The 22836-nt window shown below is 36.1% G+C and overlaps 1 protein-coding gene across 1 annotated transcript; it reads left to right on the forward strand.

Moving 5' to 3' along the window:
• Positions 1–13902: 13902 nt before the first annotated feature.
• On the forward strand, positions 13903–22746 carry LOC147909581 (uncharacterized). Its single transcript, XM_087407100.1, has 2 exons — positions 13903–14237; positions 15063–22746. The coding sequence occupies exons 1-2, from the start codon at positions 13903–13905 to the stop codon at positions 15100–15102; spliced, it is 375 nt and encodes a 124-aa protein (XP_087263226.1). The 3' UTR covers positions 15103–22746.
• Positions 22747–22836: the final 90 nt, after the last annotated feature.

Raw genomic sequence — 22836 nt, forward strand, 5'->3', positions numbered from 1 at the left:
CGTTTCTGGCGGATTGCTTCGCGCAAATTACGCATAATTTGCAGGTAATATTCCTTATTGACCGTTCTACCCTGTGGCAAGAACTCATGATGCACCACGTCCTTGCAATCGAAGAAAACTGTAAGCAAAACCTTCACATTCGACCGAACTTGGCGCGCTTTTTTCGGTCTTGGCTCGTGCGGCAGCTTCCATTGGGATGATTGAGCTTTGGTTTCCACGTCATAACCATAAACCCATGATTCGTCACCAGTTATGACCCTCTGGAGCACATTTGGGTCGTCGCGGATAGAATCCAACAGCTCTTTAGCAATGTTAATGCGATGCTGTTTTTGGTCGAAATTGAGCAATTTTGGTACGAATTTCGCGGCGACCCGTCTCATGCCCAAATCATTGGTAAAAATAGAATGGCATGAGCCAATCGATATGTTTAGGTCCTCAGCAACTTCTCTAACGGTGATTCGACGATTGGCCAATACTATTTTCTTCACTTCATCAATGTTTTCGTCTATTGTTGACGTGCTCGGGCGTCCGGCACGCTCTTCGTCGTTCATCTTCTCGGCCCTCTGAGAACATTTTGTACCACAGATAAACGTTGCTTCGGTCCAAGGTAGCTTCACCATATGCCACAGTCAACATTCGGAATGCGTCCGCGCACTTAATTTTGTTTTTCACACAAAATTTGATACAGATTCTTTGATCCATTTTTTGGAATAGACAAAAATCGAAGACGAACCAAAACACGTGCAAGCAAAGCAGCTGTCAAAAATTAACTGAACATTCAATATGGCCGAACTTGTCGGCATAAGTGAGAGACATGAGTATCAACATAATGCCACAAAAAAATCGAAAATCGAATATACGTAACCCGCGGAAATTCAAAATTCGCGATACTTTTTGAACAGACCTCGTATATGTATCAATAATTTATTAAATAAAATGTATGTAAAAGAACAGTGCAATTAAAATAATTATCTTCATTTGTATTCATATGTAAATAATATGATATGTTTCTTGTTTAGGAAGAAATTATTTCAGCAAAATTGAAATAATTAATATCATCTTTATTTTATTATTATTTTTCCTCTCAAAAGAAAAAAACTTTGACTAGGCATGTTTATTGATATGGGCCTGAGTAGATCGATAATTCAGATCATTTCTATGGTTCAGCGACGCACTTTTCATGACAGCGCCGTTGTCGGAATATCGCGGAACTAAAATATTGCTTGGTTTCATGGCTTCACGTCAATTTTACTCGTAATATATAAATGAAATTTTCGGATACTCTTTTCTCTTATACTAAAAGATCTTCTATACTAAACCCCTATCTCGTTTCTAAAAGCATAGGATTGTTCGTTTAGGTTTTCCGCAATTCGCCAGCTACTTTTTATGAACGTGCAAGATCTGAAATTCTTATATGCAGCACATATTGTGACATGTTAACTACAGAAGCCGATAACAAAACTGTAAGTCTTTAATTTTCTTTCGTTTTTCATATTCAAATGTAGCTGGCGAATTGCATTGTTGTCGATTTTACTTTAATTGTGGAGAAGGATTTTTCAATCCATAAACACAATTAAGAGAAAAGAGTCTTTAATAATTAATGATAAAACAGGACACTTCAGCATCTCCTTAACATGGTTACGCACATTCTTCATCTTACCAAAAACCGCGTTATTCATTAATTTGAATAAGTTTTTCTCGAACTCATTCTTTGCTAAAGTTCTAAAATTTGAGTTATATTGAGTTCAATGTACTTTCGAAGCCATGGAGATAGCGCGAATTACAGTATACGATGGATACTACAATTTGCGACCTTTGTAATGCGAAGACCGTGACGAGTACATTGCTGCAGATTACGATAATGTATGACATAACTTTTTATCATACAATGTCGGGATCAATACAATGAGCTTCTCCTCTCGCTTGCGTGGTTTCTCGCGCGTTGGACAAAACGGTAGATCGGAGTGCGCATCATGGACATGTTGCGGATTTTTCAAGTCGACCTCATGAACGTAACCCGTCGGTGAATCTAACGTGACATTCATAACATCAAAATTGTCTACGTCGTCGATCCAGCGAAAATCAGCGTATGGCAATAGTCGACACATTGCCCAATTGTATAGGTTGTTGACGTCATAGTACATCAGATATACGTCGATAGTTTCGATGGATCATATGATTGCATATATTTGTTGTGGGCCTGCGCATACCTGTTTGAACATTAACTCAAATCGTATACGTAGGGCACTATTTATATTTTGAGCCTAAAAATAAAAAAACAGTAATTTGAAAATGACTTTATTGTTTTTCAAAATATTCTCCTTTATGATCTATACACTTCTGCATGCGTTCGAACCACTTGTCAAAGCATTTTTTCCATTCCGCTTCAGACACCTCCAAAACATGGTTTTTGAATGCATCAACGGCTTCTTCTGCCGACGAAAATCGTTGTCCACGCAATTTATTCTTGACGTTCAGGAACAAAAAGAAGTCATTTGGTGCCAAATCAGGACTGTACGGCGGATGACCCATTAATTTGATTTTTTGAGTGCTCAAATAGTCGGTTGTTAGACGAGATGTGTGACAACTGGCATTGTCTTGATGAAGAATGATCCGGCGGCGCTTGTTTTCCTTATTTCACCGAAGATTTCCGGCAAACAAATGGTTGTGTATCATTCAGAATTGACCGTTCTACGTTCCTCTAAAGGCACTGTTGCCACATGACCAGTTTTTCCGAAAAAACAGGCGACCATTTGTTTCGAAGTGCTTCGAGCGCGAACAACTTTTGTTGGATTTGGTTCATCTTGAAACACCCATACAGTCGACTGCTGTTTAGTTTCCGGCTCATACGCATAGATCCATGATTCGTCACCTGTTACAATCTTATACACGTCTTTTGAAGCACCGCCATTGTATTTCTTAAGCATTTGTTTGCACCAATCGACACGAGCATCTTTTTGAGATTTTGTCAGATTATGTGAGATCCAACGAAAACAAACCTTTTTCACGGCTAAATGATCATGCAATATTTTATATATGCTGGTGGAACTAATGCCTAAGGTTGTCTCAATCTCGCAGTATGTCACATGACGATCTTGCATTATTAGTTTTTGCACAGCATCAATGTTTTCTGACATAACTGATTTTGGATGACCTTCACGACTTTCGTCGGTGAGCGAACAGCGACCACGATTAAATTCGTTATATCAGCGTTTCACAGTGGCAAAGGATGGGGCTTTATCGCCAAAAGTGGAAGTTGATCGATGCACTCCTGTCTTGATAATCCACGTCGAAAGTCGTAATAAATCATTGCACGAAAATTTTCACGAGTTAATTCCATTTTTTCGCTGAGACGCAATTTTCAAGTAACTGTAAACAATACAAATCGCGCTCAAATAACAAAACGTTCTGAAGAAGGTTGTGATCAAAAATATCAAACTTTGTAATGAAAACGTCAGATGGCACCTGACGGCACTCAGTGTTGCCAAGGCTCAAAATATAAGTAGTGTCCCTCGTACAACGTTCGATGAATAGAACCATGTTAACGTCGATAAGAAGTTTGAAATCAACGCGAGTATGTTTCAACATCGCGTCCCACATAAAACCCGATAGTGTATAATAATACGCAGAATCGAGTCCATAATTTATGATACAACTATCCCGAAAATTCTCAAATATATCAGCCAGCAACAATACATCTGTTTTTAAATATAGATTACTGTATTCACCGAAGGTTCGAATGGAGAATCGCTGCCATACGTTCACGGTGTGCGCATAATCACTTTCGGATACACTCTCGTCCGTTAACGAACTATAAAAAGATTCGCGTGATGGTAACTCAGTTTCCTCCAACTTTTCGACGCAGTCAACGTAATCGTACGGAAATATATTTTTTCGCGTTAATAAATCGAAGTTTTCTGATAAATTAAAAAATACACGTTGCATTATCTGTAGTTTATTTTTATCGAGATACGATGCCAATTTTTCTAAACTTGATGCGAGAAATTTAAACGAATCAATAAAACGTAATTTTATACAAATTTTCTTTTGAAAAATTTCATTTTTGTCTATAGTACTATATACATGTTTCGTAAACGAAATGTATTTTTCTTTCGTTATCGGTAATAAATCTACACGCCCTTCATAAGCGGTAGCTATTTCTTTGATGACGAAATGTGCGTCGTATCCCGATAAAAAAACTATGAGATGTGAATCTTTATAATTTAAGTTGCAATTTGAATGCGCGAGATCTCTATATCGCCCGGTGAAATGGCAATGATCACGTACCCGTATATCATCTTTTGCGAACGGCTTCTCACACACATGGCAGTATATGGCAGTATATGGCATTGTTAAATTTTATCCAACCGTCTCGCGTAAAATCTACCATAGGAACATTAACAGACAGAATAGTATTTACATTATGCTAAATTTTTTAATTTCTCGACGAACAATGCTATGCAATCGTTATCGCGAAATCGATATAGCGAGTCATCGTACGAGCAACGAACAGTACGTTATACTAAAAACTTAATGATATTGATACATGTAGCTTAATGTTTCCATATCTTCCTCTTCCATCCTTTCCAGAGTGCATTCCAAGTACATAAATGGGACGCGTTTCTTTCTGTAGTAGTTGCTGAAGCTCAACCACTTGTTATCCTCTCTGGACAGCCGGATCGCGCATTGTTAAATTTTCCACAGTTTTTTGCGTGGATCTCCAATTTCGTGCTTGTATGAAAATAGTGCAGGCATCTGGAAAATAACACAAATTTTTATTATTATTTAAAAAAAAATGTTGCTGAAAATATTTATAATTTTTTTCTTTTTTAAATGTATACGAACCTATCACAGAAATATATTCTATTCTTCGTTGCTGTAATTTGCAATCTCACAAGGCTAGATAAATCCTTGATCCGTGCAAAATGTCCTGTATTATCGTTGGATCCTATATGTACAATAGATTGATGTGTTTGTCCCTCTTTCGGTCGGTGAGCCGTAATGGAAGAATTTCTTTTTGCTTCTAGATTCAATATACATTGATTGAGATGTTATTCTGAATTTTTTTATTTTATTCAACATTATTGGGAACATAATGTCTGTTAGATTTAATACCGTTGTATAATGAGGATACGAAGATCTGTGTTACTTCTAGCTGGATGTAGAGCGGCAATCACTAACCAGGCAAAACATGCATTGTTTATGGATATCGCACGTTGACCGCTCTCTTCATTTTAATTTCTCGCGGGAGTTCAATGCGATGCCGCGTGCAACGGATTGTACTTTGTTTACGTTTACGTAAATGTTAATCAGTTAAATTCAGAATAGGCGACAGGGTCCACCCGCTATCGCATTCCTGGAATTCCTCCAGCGATGTCAGGATAGGCACGCGCGACGCGTACCATGCAAATCGGACGAACGGAAGAGTTCATAGTTTCTCGTGCTCACACTTTTATTCGCACGTTTATCACCCGATACAAATTCACTATTAAACACTGTGTTTATCTTAATATTATCATGTTTCTGAATAATACTTTGCACACGTTCCAGTATTATCTCTCTCGCATCTTTGAAGAATTGGCGAGGTTCGATGTGTCCAGAGTTTATCACGGTATCGATCAATATATGGCTTTCAAACGCTGTATCAATCTCGCGCCATCGTCCTGCGCTATATCCGGCATCCATTTGCACAAACTGCATAGTATCTTTCAAATTTTCGAGTCTCGCGATACGAGTGATCAACGATTGTTTAACATCAATCGATAATCGCGAATTTAGCGCGATTCTGTTCCTCCAATAATTCGATGAAATTATCGCTGTTCCACGCAAGAAATTCTCCTCGCATATTCAATTGAACGGCTTGCGCTATGAGATCACGTTCCGTTTGATCCATATTAAAATGTACTGTTTTTCAAAGTCATTAAAATATAATTTTCACACAGTCACTAAAAAGTATAATTTTTGCACAGTTGCATTAAATATCTTTCACATTGTGCAAATAGGATATAGATTGCATGGTAATATTTGATATAGCGGATCTCGACATTTATTACAATACTTGCAGTCAATATGTACAAACATATATTGTCTAATAACATGTTGGCGAACAGCGTGAAGATGTAAAAATAAATCATGCATTCTTATGATGCACGATGAGCAAAACTTGTCTGAAGAATGGTTTGAAGTATATAAATAATAAAAATATGTGACATCCAAGTATTGATTTCAGCTCGCATTATTGAACGACTTGTTACTTCAGCATGACTGTTACTGTCACAGTCACTTTCATAACATAAGTCTGCGATATCATAATCTGATTCTAATTCTGATTCTAATTTTTTTTCATCAATTTTAAATTCATCTTTTAAATCTTTTAAATCAATTTCTAATTCTTCTTGAGCTTTATGTTCTGCTTCTACTTCTACTACATCTTGGTATTCCATCTTGAATAAAACTCAAAGAAAAAAATTTTGGAAAAATTGAAGATTCGCATATGTATTTCCTCAAATCTTTCAGTTTCACTACTGACAGCGTGTATACAAATCTCCCTATTTTTATATGCTAGGAGTTGCATTTTTGTGAATATTCTTTTTCCATTATCGAATTTTTTGCTTTTGTATCCTTCTAGGTGATTCATAGTATGGTCTAATGTCTTCTACATCGATAACTAAGATATGTAAATAAATAAGATATGTAAATTCCACATTTTTGACAAAAGACTAGATGGAAACGGGATATTGATGGTACATTATTTTCATGAACAGACATACTTTATTGTTATTGGCGTCGATCTCTTAGATAAAAAAAAGATTCGATGTTATTGGGACATCTAAAAAGTATCCGCGGTTTTTTAGATGGTCAACACCATCTAGTGACAAAAAACCGCGGATACTTTTTAGATGACCCAATATTAAAGTGCATTCTTAGTACATGTGTAATTATGCATTAGGTTTAATTACACAGTTACATTAAAAATTAACTTGCATTTTTTTTAAGATAAAATTCTAGATTGGATACATTGCTTAAAACTCATCTTTGAAAAAAAATAATGGGAACAGACAGACTTTATTGTCGTTGGTGCCGACACCTTTAGATAAAAGAAATTCGATATCGTTAGAGTGCATTCTTATGGTGTGTGTCAATTTGGTATCCTTCGATATTGCAACTGTTCTTCAAAGTATAATGTATATAAAAAAAATCCCCTTTATTTTAGGGTGTGTAAAAAAAATGTCAAAGGGAACACTGTTTAAAAGAAGAGCTCCGGGTAACGTTATCGCATCAGAGAGCTTCAATAGAGTTCAGACAGTTATTGCTAATTTTAAGTTCTCCGAGAAAATAAAATATCTCAAACCATAACTATTATGTTCCAATTCAACAGGATGAGATGTGCAAGAGGCAATAAGTTTAATTTTATAAAATATTTCTACTTATACGTACTATACAGTATGTATTTTTGTAAGATCTATTTACATGTTTTTTTTTTCAAAACGCACGCATGTTTTTTCTCAAACATCGTCTAGTACATCTTCGAAACCTCGTTACATGTTTCGTATCTTGATGAGGAAATACATTGACATCGACAACATACAAATTTCTGGACATTGGGATCGTTTGTGAGAAATTCACTAGATATACACACAGAGATACAGCGTCAGGGCTGTGTGGCTTAGTGGCAGAGCGAAAGTCTACCAATTCGGAGGGGAGAACAGGCCTGAGATCGAGACGAGGAGCGCCCTGATATTTTTCTCTGTTGTCGTCAATTGTTTACAGAAGTGAAATTAGTGTGCCTAATCCTAATCTCTCAGAGAAAGAAGATCAGGATTTTAGAAAAATGTTCTAGAGTCAGTTGCCCTATAAGGAATCGGAGCCGGTGGCGAGAATGCCTGAAGTGTGCTCGATAAAAGAGGGACTGGGACTTGGATACAGAACAAGGACAAAAATAATAAATAGCTCAAATGACTAAGAGATGCCTAGACGGAGAACATGAGAATTGATTGGTTGCCTGGTAGATGGCGGTCATACCCCGAGGATCCCGACGACCTCTGGAAGAAGATTCTGGATATGACAAGAAAATGCCATGGGGACATTCCAAGTCGAATGTGTTGTCAGGCGGGTTGAGTCCATTAAGGACTTGTCCAACAACAGTTACGGTCTTGATTTAAACATTCAAGGTTGAATGTGATGTCAGACGGGCTGAACTATAAGAAATTCACTAGATATACACACAATAGCGATACCAACAGCGTCAGGGCTGTGTGGCTCAGTGGCAAAGCGAAAGTCTACCAACTCGGAGGAGAGAACAGGCCTGGGATCAAGAGCGCCGACGAGGAGCGCCCTGATATTTTTTTGTCGTCAATTGTTTATATTAGAACATATAAAAAATAAGAGCATAAAAAACCACAGCACAAGTTATAGTTTGTGATATTTAATTATTATTACATTAATTAAAACATTAAACGTTTCGGCCACAATCTGGCTATCTTCAGTAATTCAATAATATTCTTAAAACGCAGAGTTACATCTAGTTGACATTAAATTCAACAGTCGAGAGTTGTAATTAAATAAACATGTTCTTTTATATGTGAAGATGCTTCATACAGTAATGTTACAACGCCAGTTGTCATATCAAGAAAAGTGTAGAACAAGAATTTCCAGATTCTAATTTAAATAAAATTGTATATATTAAAATCTTCTAGTCGGAATATAAAGAAATAGAATCATTACCTGTTTTACAGCAAAAAAACCAAACGATGAATCTCAAGTATTTCTTTTACACAATTAGAATTTTGTCGTGACATTATGTGTTGTTATTTGTCCTATCATGTATTTTACCACTATTTATATATCTGACTCAACAATTTAGAAAGTTCTAGAATTATTTATTAAAGGAAAGAGACATCCTTCTTTAGAAGAGAAAAATAAACCTCAGGCAAACCTTCCGTGTCACTTTGCTTATTGATATCACTTGTTTGTCTTTTTATATGTATCATTTCCGAAATTCTTCTTTTCACTAAAGATTGTTCTATATCTAAAATTCTTATATTATCCCAATCTAATTCATGCATCTCATTCATACGGTGACGTGAAACCACAGAAATTTCGGAAGAAGTTTTTTTTATGTCGGCCTTATGTTCTTTAATCCGAGTTTTTAATTTCCTTTTAGTTTGGCCAACATAAGACGATTCACAGTTTAAGCAATTAATTTTATAAACTACTCCGCATTGGTCATCCTTAAAAATTTTAGTATTATATCATTTGACGTGGTCTCCATGTACACGAATATTCCGACTGAATTAGTATCAAAAAACATTGAACGTAGGTGGAATTTTATGGAGAATAAGACTTCAATTCCTTTACATGAGTTTATCAAAGCAATTATGATTATAATTAATTCTACATTTTTTAGTTTTGATAATAAAATATTTAAACAGATTTTTGGCATGCCAATGGGTTCTCCTTTGTCCCCCATACTGGCAAACATAGTTTTACAAGATTTTGAACAAGAAATTATTACCACGAATAATATTAATTCATCTTTTTATTTTCGTTATGTGGATGATATCGTATTAGCTATACATAAAGAAAAGGTTGAAGGAGTTCTAGAATTGTTTAACTCATATCATGAAAGGCTTAAATTTACTGTGGACTTTGGCGATGATAACGGCATACATTTCCTAGATGTTAAATTAATGAGACAGGAAGGAAATATCATCTTTGATATTTATAAAAAAACCTACCAATTCTGGGAGATATTTAAATTATTTTTCGAATCATCCGTTAGAACACAAAAGGGGAGTTATTATTGGGCAATTTGATAGAATTCTATTCTTATCCCATCCTAAATTTCATGAAAAAAACATCTCTGAATTAATTCACACGTTTCTAAGTAATAGTTATTCTTTAAAGTTTATATTTTCAACAATAAATAATAGAATTAAAACTTTGGAAAACAGAACTAATTTAGATCAAAATCGTAAAGAAATTAATAATGAATGTGACTCTAATGTTACTTCAAAAAAATTTTTCACGGTACCATATTTGGGGCAAAGTTTCTGGAAAAAATTTAAAAAACTTTCATATGTGTACGGTTTTAATATAGCTTATAAACCTATGAATAAAATGAATACATTTATTAAGACAGGAAAGGATTCTTTGCCTAAGGATGACCAATACGGAGTAGTTTATAAAATTAATTGCTTAAACTGTGAATCGTCTTATGTTGGCCAAATTAAAAGGAAATTAAAAACTCGGATTAAAGAACATAAGGCCGACATAAAAAAAACCTTCTTCCGAAATTTCTGTGGTTTCACGTCACCGTATGAATGAGATGCATGAATTAGATTGGGATAATATAAGAATTTTAGATATAGAACAATCTTTAGTGAAAAGAAGAATTTCGGAAATGATACATATAAAAAGACAAACAAGTGATATCAATAAGCAAAGTGACACGGAAGGTTTGCCTGAGGTTTATTTTTCTCTTCTAAAGAAGGATGTCTCTTTCCTTTAATAAATAATTCTAGAACTTTCTAAATTGTTGAGTCAGATATATAAATAGTGGTAAAATACATGATAGGACAAATAACAACACATAATGTCACGACAAAATTCTAATTGTGTAAAAGAAATACTTGAGATTCATCGTTTGGTTTTTTTGCTGTAAAACAGGTAATGATTCTATTTCTTTATATTCCGACTAGAAGATTTTAATATATACAATTTTATTTAAATTAGAATCTGGAAATTCTTGTTCTACACTTTTCTTGATATGACAACTGGCGTTGTAACATTACTGTATGAAGCATCTTCACATATAAAAGAACATGTTTATTTAATTACAACTCTCGACTGTTGAATTTAATGTCAACTAGATGTAACTCTGCGTTTTAAGAATATTATTGAATTACTGAAGATAGCCAGATTGTGGCCGAAACGTTTAATGTTTTAATTAATGTAATAATAATTAAATATCACAAACTATAACTTGTGCTGTGGTTTTTTATGCTCTTATTTTTTATATGATTTAATATTAGAACCACATTAGTTTTTAAGATATATGTTTATACTAGGTTATATTATTAAAAATTCATAAAGATATTATCATAATTAGTTTCTAAGTTGTGCAATTAAAAATCGTAAATACCATATCTATTTAATAAAATCGTGCAAAAAAAAAGAAAAAAAAGAGCACAACGGGAAGAAGAGAGAGCACAAATAATAAATATAGGATTGCAACGGGTGGAAGAGAGAAAACTGTACCTTACAATTGGAGAGAGAGGACAATAATTTAAAGAGAGAATGCAACGGATGAAAGAGAGAAGGAACGAATTCCCTCTTCCCCTCTACGGATTCCATTGACGCGCTTCCCCCTCCATCGAACCCCATCTGTGACTTCGCCCTCCCTATCTGCGACACCAGAGCCATCTGCTGATTGTTGTATTCGCGAGTTAGAATTCCTATAGTTATCTTACTCGTGCGCAATCGAGTCCGTGCGTAATCGAGTCGTTGCACAATCGGATCCATGCGCAATTGAGTCCGTGTCCTAATGTAACACTGTATGCCCAATCGAGTCTGTATTCGATCGGGTCCGATCGATAATGCGCGCAATCGGGATTCTCTCAGTAAATCACATATTAAATTGCATAAGCATTTTAATATTTAAACTGTTGAAGACTTAAAAATACAGAATACAAATAATAGAGAGCATACAGTCACAACGCTAGATGTTTTAAACGGAAAAACATTTAGCGTTATGGCTATATGCTTTGTTCGAGAGTAAGATAAAGAGAGAGAGAGAGAGAGTTTGAGCGGGAAAGACGTTTTGAGCAAAAATTCAACGCGAATGTTCACGTAACAGATTACGAATATTTATTTAAACAATTCACAAAGTTGATGATTTCACAAACATGTGTAACAAATTTTAAGATGATGAATTTAATACAGTATAGCACAAATAAACGCGAATGGAAATCAACGTTTCCCTTTTACAGGCGAATACCTTTTCGAATCCCTATAACGAGATGAACGCGACGATTTTCTTTCGGCGTCTCAGAGGCGATTTATCTAGATTGCGAAGCGTTAACTGCGACTAAGGCTTTGATCACTATTCAATTTGGCCTTTTATCGACTTGATCGAACAAAGGCTCTTTTCGTCAATCGCCTATAAGATTCCTTAAAAATATGAATTTTGAGGTGACTTCATGATTCGGGCAGCGATTGGCAATTTTTAATGACGATGATCAAACTGTATGTTATTGCCATGCGCGTCCGCAAAATCAGCGACTATGATTGGGGTGTTAGCGAATTACGCGTTTCGCTTCACACGAGCGCGCGTGCGCTGTAATCGATCAGAATTGTAATTGCCGTTTTTAACAATTGGTTTTTGTGTATGTACAACATGCAGTTTTGATTATACTTTTGATTTTAACAAAGAAAGGTGATCGTCAAATTCATTTGGAAGCTTCTAGAACAATTTTAAATGATATAGCGTTTCTAGATGTTTCTAAACTACATATCATACGTACATTAATTCCGTAAAATCAGCTTTACGGATGCTAATCTCGAACATCCCGCCCATCTTGTCAAGTAGTGACGAAATTAATACTTACGTTCGGCAAGCGTGTAGATGTCGCGAGTTCGATTGATTATTTGACAGATCGCGCTTCAGGTGGCGCGAACTAATCATGATTGCGCGTGTAGCGCACGATGTCGCGGAAGCCTGTGCTTACATATGACCAGAGACGTGTTTTTTCAAAATTAAAAATGATAAGGAATTATTTGAGAAATACAATGATGCAGACGCGGTCATGGAATTTAGCTATGATATCAGTTGAAAAGAATTGGACAGTTTTGATTACATAATCAGAATATTTTCAAAAACTAAAACTAAAAAATATAATACAGTACGTTACATTAAATCAATATATTATTACAAAGGAAAATGTGAAATTTATTGTATTCGTATCATCGAAAGTTGCGAAAAGTAAATAGATGAAAATAACGCGAATATTACCGCGATTACACGCGCGTAAATTGACGCGAGTATAATGAATTAGATCGCACAGTCTAATACAATGTTGCGTGGATTTTGTTGCTCTTATATGTCCGCGAGTGGAGTAGCGGCACTAATTTTACCAGAGGTCGGATGAGCTCAGATGATGTGCGAACTGTTGCTACCCGGGTCACATCGTCCTCTCCTGGATGTACCTTTGTGATGCGAGCTAAAAGTCATCTGCTTGGTGGTGATGTCTCTGAAATTATGAGGCACAATGAGTCAATCTGAGGAGCAATGCTTACCTTGCATCACTTCGAGCGTGAGGTCAAAGAATACAGGTACTCGCGCGACCACCTTTTCCAAAAGTGATCACGCATTTTTTTGAAGATGCTGCTAACGAGAGAGAGAGAGAGAGAGAGAGAGAGAGAGAGAGAGAGAGAGAGAAAGAGAGAGCTGGTTGCCCTTTCTGTGACCGACGGTTCTGAAATGGCTAGCAACGAATCTCTGATAAGTAGATGTCCTAGAGTGAGCGCGGAGAGATCGTCGGGATCGTCATAATGCCAGCAAGGACCGAAAATTCGGGCAGGCTTCCATCTAAACTAAGAGAGTGCTTATCTCCTCGTAGGTGAGCGTGGTGCCGATTACTCTTCGAAGGTGGTACTTTGTCGACTTTACCGCTGCTTCCCAAAGGCCTCCGAAATGAAGTGCTGAAGGTGGGTTGAAGTGCCATCGGATTCCTTCTGTGATAGCAACATGCACGATGCCGCTGCCGTTGATGATGAATATGCACGAAGAAGCTCTCGTATCTGTCGGTCGGCGTCAATGAAGTTTGTAATCGGAATACAAGTACTTGTAGATGTTCGAGCATAGTCCTTTACGTGATGTAAACCGACGAAGTGCGGCCAGGAATGCGTCCATCGGAAACGACCTCAAGATGCGTCGCTTTAGAGCAGAGACACACAAAAATAAAGGCTGATAAAGGTGAAAAAGGCTTTGTGGGATCGATGCCCACGTCCTCGATTCGTGCGAATGAGTATCAGTCCGGCATAGTCGATGCCGGTTCTAAGGAATGGACGTGCAGGGGATCCTTTCAAGGAAGGTTATCCATTGGCGGCTGTGGCGTGACTCCTTTCCTACACGTGATGCACCGATGCAACCAGTATTTTATCATGGCTCGCCCACGAGGAATCCACCGTAGTCGCAACAGGCCCAGAGTAAACTGCACTCCATGGAGTGTTCAACGGTAAGTTGTAATTTAAATATGATGTCCTGGGAAAATGTAACAGTTGCTAAATTTTCTTCAATGTTCGAATATATGTCCTCTTCGTCCGTAAGTGCACTTCTTTCTCATGGGTGAATGAATGTGTTAACTCCCAAAATTTTGGTAACGAGTTTAGCATTACGTCTGTCTCGGTGGACAGTCGCTATAGTCTGATTTTAATGGCGCAGACTCTAACCTAATGATCCGCCGATTATCCGAGCCCATTTAAGTCCACGCCAGACGAATTAGTTGGTTTCGAAATAATGGCACACCGTCGTACTTATGGGATGGAGACAGCCTCGAATTTGTCATGACTGGACACTGAGCGCTCGCGCACGAACGATAATTTCGGAGAATAATTAGACACCGTTGCTGACACACGTGCCAAGAATATTAATAACACGCTCGCAATTAGACAGAGTCTCGGATTAAATGGTAGAGAAGCTGTCACTTGATAGAAATTAACGGTTGAATCTGGATACAAGGGACACCAATAATAACTGATTGAACGATTTTTCCAAGATGAAAATCGTATTCTCGGACTGCACTTTTGACTCACCGTGATTATTTTTAACTATGAGCTATTGAGCTTATATATCACGCTGCAATTCCTTTGTTTTCATATTCATAATATAGATGGCTGATTTGATTTTTGGCAAGAACAAATGTCAAAAATAATCTTTCCGATATCAAAAGGGAATAATTCTGTAGACTTTTGTATATCTTGATGTAAATGACGATGATTAACATTCACTTCAGAAAGAAATTGAAACATATTATATATACATATAAATGATTTCTTTACAGGGACTTTTCCCAGTCCAGCCTTTGCAACCACGTTGACTGAAGCAAGACATTGGTGCGGATCACCACCGATGTCAGCCATCCGAACGGATCAAACAAACGTGCGGTCTCCAAGAGAATCTTCCTTTTGATGAATTTTGTAACGGTGTGGCTTCGAATTAAGAATGTGAAGGTGTTATCGACCGGGTGCCAATGCAAGCCTAGTATTGCGTGACTCTCGTGTTTCCACGACCGCGAATCCGCAAGACAGTGATCCGCAAGAATACTGAAGAGAATTTCAAGATGATTAGGGGTCCATTTTTTGAGTGGGAACCCGTCCGCCTGCACAACTGACAGAGCTCGGTTTGGATTGATCCTTTCAAATCTTTTGGTGGATCAATGGTTTTGGTGGATCTCCGAAGACCTTGGTGGCCTTTGGTTTTGCGGCTTTGAGAGTCAGAGTTCACTTGATGATGAAGTCATCAGAGTATCGTGATCTGGCAAGTGGAATCGCTCGTGTGAGATTCCCACTCGAGGCGAGTCTTCGGGTTGAAGAGCTCGATGATGAAATGATTGAAGAAGTCGAAGCCATGCAAATTAATTGGTCTTTCTTGGCCGTTCACGGCACTGATGGCGGCATTGTAAATGCGGCTAAGCTCCTCGACGATATCGCTTTTCGTCTTTTGCACTGCGGTAAACGTGCAAAAATTGGAGCGCGACAACTCCTTTTTATTCTCGTAGTGCTTGCACAACAGTGCCCGCGCACAATAATTATCTTTGATTACGGCTAACGGATCAATACTTCAGCGGATCCTTCTAAGCAATGCTTCAAGTGATGAACTTCTCTACGTTTGAGATGGACGGATTATTATCGACGATGGACAAGAATATGTCTCAAAATAATGACCAAACGCCATCTTCAAACGCGCCCGAAAATGATCGGATTTTCAGACGCAACAGCACCGATTTGATGGAGAAATCGTTTTCAGATTCATTCGGAGGAGCGGGATTTGAGTGCTCAGCCTTGAACTTTGTCATGTAGTCATTCAACAGACTACGCTGCTGCACGTAGATGATTTTAGCGGAATCAACAAATTGAGACGTACTGTACTCACTTTTGTCGAAGGCTTTCTTATAATGTGTTCTCATGCTGTCTTTCGAACTTCGTCCACAGTTCATCGAGAAGCGCCAGGCGAATTATGACGGCGTGGAGAGTGATGTTGGCCAAACCCATTTTCTTCAAATTTGCCACTGATCTGGCCATGCGCCCGTGGATGTTACTTTGAGCGGTCAGCAAGGTATTTATTCCACTCATGATTCACTCACTTATGTTCTCTCTTTGTTCTTTTAGGTATTACGCGCGATGGCGGCACTCCCGAACAAGCAATAATCGACAAAGGCGTATCCGGTCCGAAGGACCAATAATGTCGAGAATAAGATAAAGAGAGAGAGAGAGAGAGAGAGAGAGAGAGAGAGAGAGAGAGAGAGAGAGAGAGAGCGGGAAAGACGTTTCGAAAATTCAACGCGAATGTTCACGTAATAGATTACAAGTATTTATTTAAACAATTCACAGAGTTGATGATTTCACAAACATATGTGTAACAAATTTTGATGATGAATTTAATATAGTACAGCACAAATAAATGCGAATGGAAATCAACGTTTTTCCAGGCGAATACTCTTTCGAATCTCTGTAACGAGTTGAACGCGGCGGTTTTCTTTTGGCGGAAAAGAAGCAGTTGTACTTAAATGCGGTTTGTTCCTTTTCTTCTTTTCAAATTCTCCATAATTTCTTAAATTCTTTTCAATGTTATAAAATATTGTTGCATATAGGTGATCTCTCTGTGGATACCTTGTGGCATACAGAATTGCAGCTTCACATGCATTCCTTTTACGTTCAACGAATATTAACAGCATATCAATTTTCTCATTATAGGAAACATACATTTTCGACACATTGAGACTGAACTATGATTTGCTCTAACAACAAACTAAGATTGAACACAAGAACTGTTGAAGCGTTCGAGTTATGCTACACTACATGTTGATATTTTTTCTACGTACATACTACATACACGTGTGAATTACATTCGGGAATTTCACGAATTTCGAAATGGCTACGTTTGTTCTTTACGTTCCGAAATGGCTACGTTTGTTCTTTACGTTTGTTCTAACTGTAAGATTATTTCAAGGTCATAGTATAGCAAGTCATTGAACTCGTCTTGACGTCAGTTACAATATTATGAAATAAAAAATATAGAGTGCCATTAAAAAAAATTAGGATGATTTTTTTCTTAAAAAAGAGTATTTTGCAAAATTTTAATATTGCAATTTGTAGCCGATTGAAAACTGATTAACTTTTATCCAAATTAATTTTTGTCAGATCATCGGAAGTGCCGGAAAAATCGTGATAACAGTTACGTGGGACCTGTATATATTCATTTAAATGAATTAATTTTAGAAATGATAATTGCGTGCCGATATGATAGTTGAATTTTCAATGCAATCAATCTGAAATATTAATAATTCCCTCAAATTTTCCCAAATTTGGCTTAAAAAACTGTAATAAACTTATTGCGAAAAATAATGCCTCGGCCGGGAGTTGAACTTGGATCTCTTCCATGCAAGCGTCCTAAGCCTTTAGACTACCGAGACCTTAGCAATATTCCTCACTGCACGCTTGCTATGGCGGCACAGTTCCTCGCAACGATCTCAGACTTAATGATGAAATAATCTATTCGCGGATTCGTGCGATCCCTTCAATCGGGAAATCAGTGGCTTTACAATATCATATGCTGCACTCGTCTCATTACAGGATCTTCAACCTCTCTCTATTCAATGTCGTTCTCGGCTTTTCGAATTGTCCTATGTCCTCGCTTCGCACGTCTCTCCCTATCGCTTGCCACAAATGCCTTGCACAAGTGCCAGGCCCGGGATCCTTTCAGAAACGCGCAGGCATCGCAGGCTCACGTGACAAGCCTTATCACGCGTTGGTTGCGAGCCCTTTCGCGGATTTCCTCGCGAATCGCTGTCGCGTCGCGCGCTCTGGATTCGGCGTGCAGGATATGACTGATGGTGAGCATCTTTTGCGGCTGTTCGTAGAACTTTCCTCTGCGTCATCTGGGCTCAAAGGCCTTTCGGATGTAATGGCAATAATCCTCCGCCGTACAATTCCCTCTTCCGCAGCGAGAAGTTTTTGTCCTGCAGAGTCCTCTCCCCGACAGCGAGGTCCCCCTGCTCAGTTGATGGCAAGGAGTGACCATCCTCTTATGCCGCAACCTCTCGTTCCCTTTTTGAACAATTTCCTAGAAAGAATCCGGCAAGAGGATGACACGCTCGCAACAGAATTTTTTGGTAAAGAATAAAGCGTCACATTTCCTTTCCCATGACTTTCCAGTGACTTTATGCCTCCGCAGGTGCATCTCCGATCCTCTTCTTCGATGTCCGCTGACGGTGGTGAGACGCTTCATCGTAACACTGTTTTTCGTAGCCGCCAATTATAAAATTCTAAAGAAATACTCAAAAGAAAATAATATCTGGCGAAACGCAATAGTAAAAATCGCTTAAAAATCGCGATAAGCGCTGGCACGCCCGCCCTCCGCGACACAGGACGAAAATGCCGCGCTATTTTCGGTCAAGTCGAACGACTCTTGTGACGGACGATGTAAACGTCACGTTAAAATACATAAAAAAAAACATTCACGTTATAATTTAGTGCTAATTGTGTGCTCGCAACATAAATTAGTTTAAATTTCGGAGCGTTACTATTTACGCAAAAAAAATCACATTTGAAAAAAATGATATGATATTTCACAAAGCTTCATGAAATTCTGCTGATTGGTTTTACAGCAAAAGAGACATGTATGATGTAAAAGTTTTCCGCAAATTTGATTTTTTTTTTGAGTAAAGGGTAGCGTTCCGAAATTTAAATTAGTTTATATTAGAAACATATAATTAGCACTAAATTATAACGTGATTTTTTTTATTTTTATTACTATTTTTAATATTTTTCTTTTGTGCAATACATATTTTGAGGTTATTTCAGGCGTGAAGGATAGCGCACCGAAATTGAAACTATGATATATTAAAAACACATAATTAGTACTAAATTATAGCGAAAATGTTTTTTTATGTACCTTTGTTATGATTCTGAGTGACCTCCAACAAGTTTTAGCTGTCGCTCGTCCTTCGTTACAAACTTATTAACAAAAAAAGTTTGAAAAAATAGTCTTATTTCGGTTACCTATAACATCAGAAACTATTCTAAAATATATCCACCCACTGCATTCCACTTCTCCTGTTGCCTAGTGGCGCACGACTTTCCATGCGAACACAAATTCACTGCTTTAGCAGAAAATTTGGGTATATGTAGTGTAGGGGAGGGATAGGGATAGGTTATTATACACCCGTGGGTATATAATACAACCCTAACCAAATCATGTTTCGGGTTGGTTAAGGTTAGGTTATTATGTATTCATGGATATCGTAAACAATGTATGCAGAATAAAGCAGGAAAAAATTTTCTGTCCTAAGAACAAAAATTGTATAAGAAAATATAAAAACCCTGAGCCTCCTAAGCAGGGAGGGGGGGGGGGGAGTAAGATGGGAGTCGCTTCATGTGGAAAATTGTAAAATATACTTTAAAGCAGAAAATTTCTGTTTTATAGGAAAAGGGATATCATATATGTTTTTTCTAAAACTTTTTTTGTTAATAACTTTTTAATAAAGGACAAACGATGGTTAAAACTTGTTGGAGGTTACTCAGGATCATGACCTTGATAACATATGTCAAGGACAAGGTCATTGGGGGAAAAGGTCCCCTGATCTGGAGATTTATTTATTGTTTTTTTAAATTCTAATTTTATTATAAGCTAGCAGAAAAATGATTTCTTGCTCAACGATTAGAGCAACAAAATCGGGATTAGAGCAACAAATTAGCACAAAAGGAGCGTTAAATCCTCCATGTCTCATATGATTATGTTCATGTTACGATTCTAGCTTGATAGACATGCTCTGACAACAATTACTTACGCATATGAGCATGGATAGCGTATATACGAAAGCGTTAATCATTAATTCTAGAAAATGATATGTCGTAATGTAACTTTATTACACATGGTTGAATTCGTAAAAAAATGATCTTCAATTCGGTAAAAAAAAATTAAAAATTTAAGAAAATTATGGGTGGTGAAGGTATTTTGTTACAAACAATAAAATATTAGGTGTTGGAATTAATTCGTAGCGTTTTACAAGTGATGGGAAGTACTTTCATTAATGTATTTTTTAATGCTCATGTGAAATAAATAATTTCTTTCATTAAAACATTCTTTCATTAAAAAACGCTACGAATTAATTCCAACACCTAATATAATAAAAAAATTTTTTTTATATTTAAAGTACCCTTGAAATCGTACAACTTTTGTTTAAAAAATTTTTTCTATCTTTTATACTTCCAAGGATATTCGCCTCGAAAGAAAAATACGTTTTTTTTTTTCAAAGGAATGTTTCATCTTTTAAATATGAGTTAGCACACGTATAAAAAAATACGTCTCTTAGAGTGTTTTACAACATAGAGAAGACCAGAACTATAACTAATTTTTTAGTTTCGAATTTTTACAGACAAAATTAAGAGACTTATCGAAAAAATGAATTCTACAGCAGTTACTACATTTGACTACCGAAACTGATAATATGAAAAAAAAAATGCATTTTTCTATGCATTCCATCTGATTCAATTAGTGCCGGGACCGGGGTAATTCGACTAACATTATTAAAATAAAGATTAATGTATTTTAAGCTATATCTTTGGCTACATATTAATAAAACTTTTATAAAAATATATTTTAAATACAAACATTCGCTTCGCAGGGCAAAACAATACTTCTTTTTGCAAAATTTGTTCATTTCGTGCAAAAATACATCGAATAAGCCTAGTTTTCGAGATTGGACATAAGGGAACTAAACTTATAACACTTACCATTGAGGAAAATCTCTTTAAAGGAATAAAATTTTGAGTAAGTACTATAAGAGTTGTCACTAAATGAGTCATATAGCTCCATGTTGTGATTAATCTACTATCCCCATCTGTTCAATTTTTAAAAACATTAACAATATACGACACATTAACAGAGACACATAAACAAAAAAAATCTGTTGGACTTTATTAAGTAAGAACTACACTTACTATTTAAGTAGAAATCAAATATCTCAGACAATCATACGATTGTAAAACAAAAACTTTAAGAATAAAAAAATTTACTTAGGTGTATGATTTTTTAAAATTGTGACAAAACTTCTATCATAGATGTGTTCGCAATAAGCGAGACTTTAGTAGCAGTCGCTGCTGCGTGCTCAGACACGTTTACGCGTTTCGCGTGTTTTGTTTTTAATGTAGCCTCGATTATTCTACTTACCCATATATTCGATTGACCCCGATCTCTCCTATTTTATGGAGAATCAAAACGATTCCGAACAGTTGTGAAACTTCCCTTGTTAGTAATAAAAAATCGTAGGAACATTAAAAAAAAATGATTTTGTAAAGAAAACTTTAAGTTTTCACGATAGATAGTCGAAAATTTTCACAAATATTTTTTGGCTACGTGATGGGTCCACGAAGTGAGAAAATTCTTCATTTCTTTCAGCTCATAGCTTTCTATATGTATTAGGTGTTGGAATTAATTCGTAGCGTTTTTTAATGAAAGAATGTTATTTATTTCACATGAGCATTAAAAAATACATTAATAAAAGTACTTCCCATCACTTGTAAAACGCTACGAATTAATTCCAACACCTAATAAAAATTACCAAACTCACAGAAACTCAATAAATATAATAATATTTTGAAAGTAGATTTTTCAAGCTTTAAATTTCGTTCATTTTTAATCAAGATATTCTATATACAATACAATTTTGAGTTTAAAAAGAAATGAGGTTACTTTCGGACTCAATATTATGTTACTAAAATATTATATATGCCACGATGATAAAGTGGCATTACAAGGAATAAAAAATTTATGTAGATGCTAAATTAATCTATTTTTCTAGATAAATGAAGTTAATAGCCAATATGTTCTGAAAATAAAGAAAATTTACAAAATACTTTGCATTATTGTTCATCTATTCTTGGAAAAAATTATAATTATAATAAAAAAGATTAACATATACAAACAATAGTACACATTTGAAAATATTAATTTCATTTCTGCAGAAACAGTAGCATGTTCTTCATTCAAAAATACAAACAATAACTATCATGTACAAAACAAAGCATAAAATGTAAACAATTTTTACAACCATATCCTGATATTACAATTATACATCAGAAACCAACAGGAAGTCGTACAGAGAAATAATTCAGAATGGTATAATAAATTAGCATCTGTAAAAATATTCAATAAAAAAGTTGCACTCAGAAATACTTGTGTTTTTGATAGCATCATAGAAATTTTAGCTTCATCCTACTATAACTTCATAAAATTTAAAGCGTTTGTAGACATGGCTACAAAATATAATGAAAATGATTTTATTTCGAAAACTGCGTTAAACTAAAAAATGAAATTTCAAAATTGTTCTATCGACAGTGAACAAACCTTCTCTATGCAAATATACTTAGAAAGCGTCGAGATGACAATGATGAAATATCTTGCTTTACAAATGTATGCAGACTATTTGAAGAAATGATAGAAAACTATCCAAGTCCAACAGAAAAGATTTATTGCAATAAATGTGGATAAAGAAAAAACTCAACAAACAATTTCAGTACTCAACCCATTTTAAACTCAACCCATTTTGAAGCAAG

This window comes from Acromyrmex echinatior, chromosome 6 (genome assembly GCF_024713525.1).
Source record: "Acromyrmex echinatior isolate Ae372 chromosome 6, ASM2471352v2, whole genome shotgun sequence".
Taxonomy (NCBI): domain Eukaryota; kingdom Metazoa; phylum Arthropoda; class Insecta; order Hymenoptera; family Formicidae; genus Acromyrmex; species Acromyrmex echinatior.

Excerpts from the sequence above, each read along its gene's own strand:
- LOC147909581 (XM_087407100.1), top strand. The coding sequence starts at position 13,903 with ATGCGTCCATCGGAAACGACCTCAAGATGCGTCGCTTTAGAGCAGAGA. Across the intron at positions 14,238-15,062 it reads ACTCCATGGAGTGTTCAACG|GGACTTTTCCCAGTCCAGCC; the intron begins GTAAGTTGTAAT and ends ATTTCTTTACAG.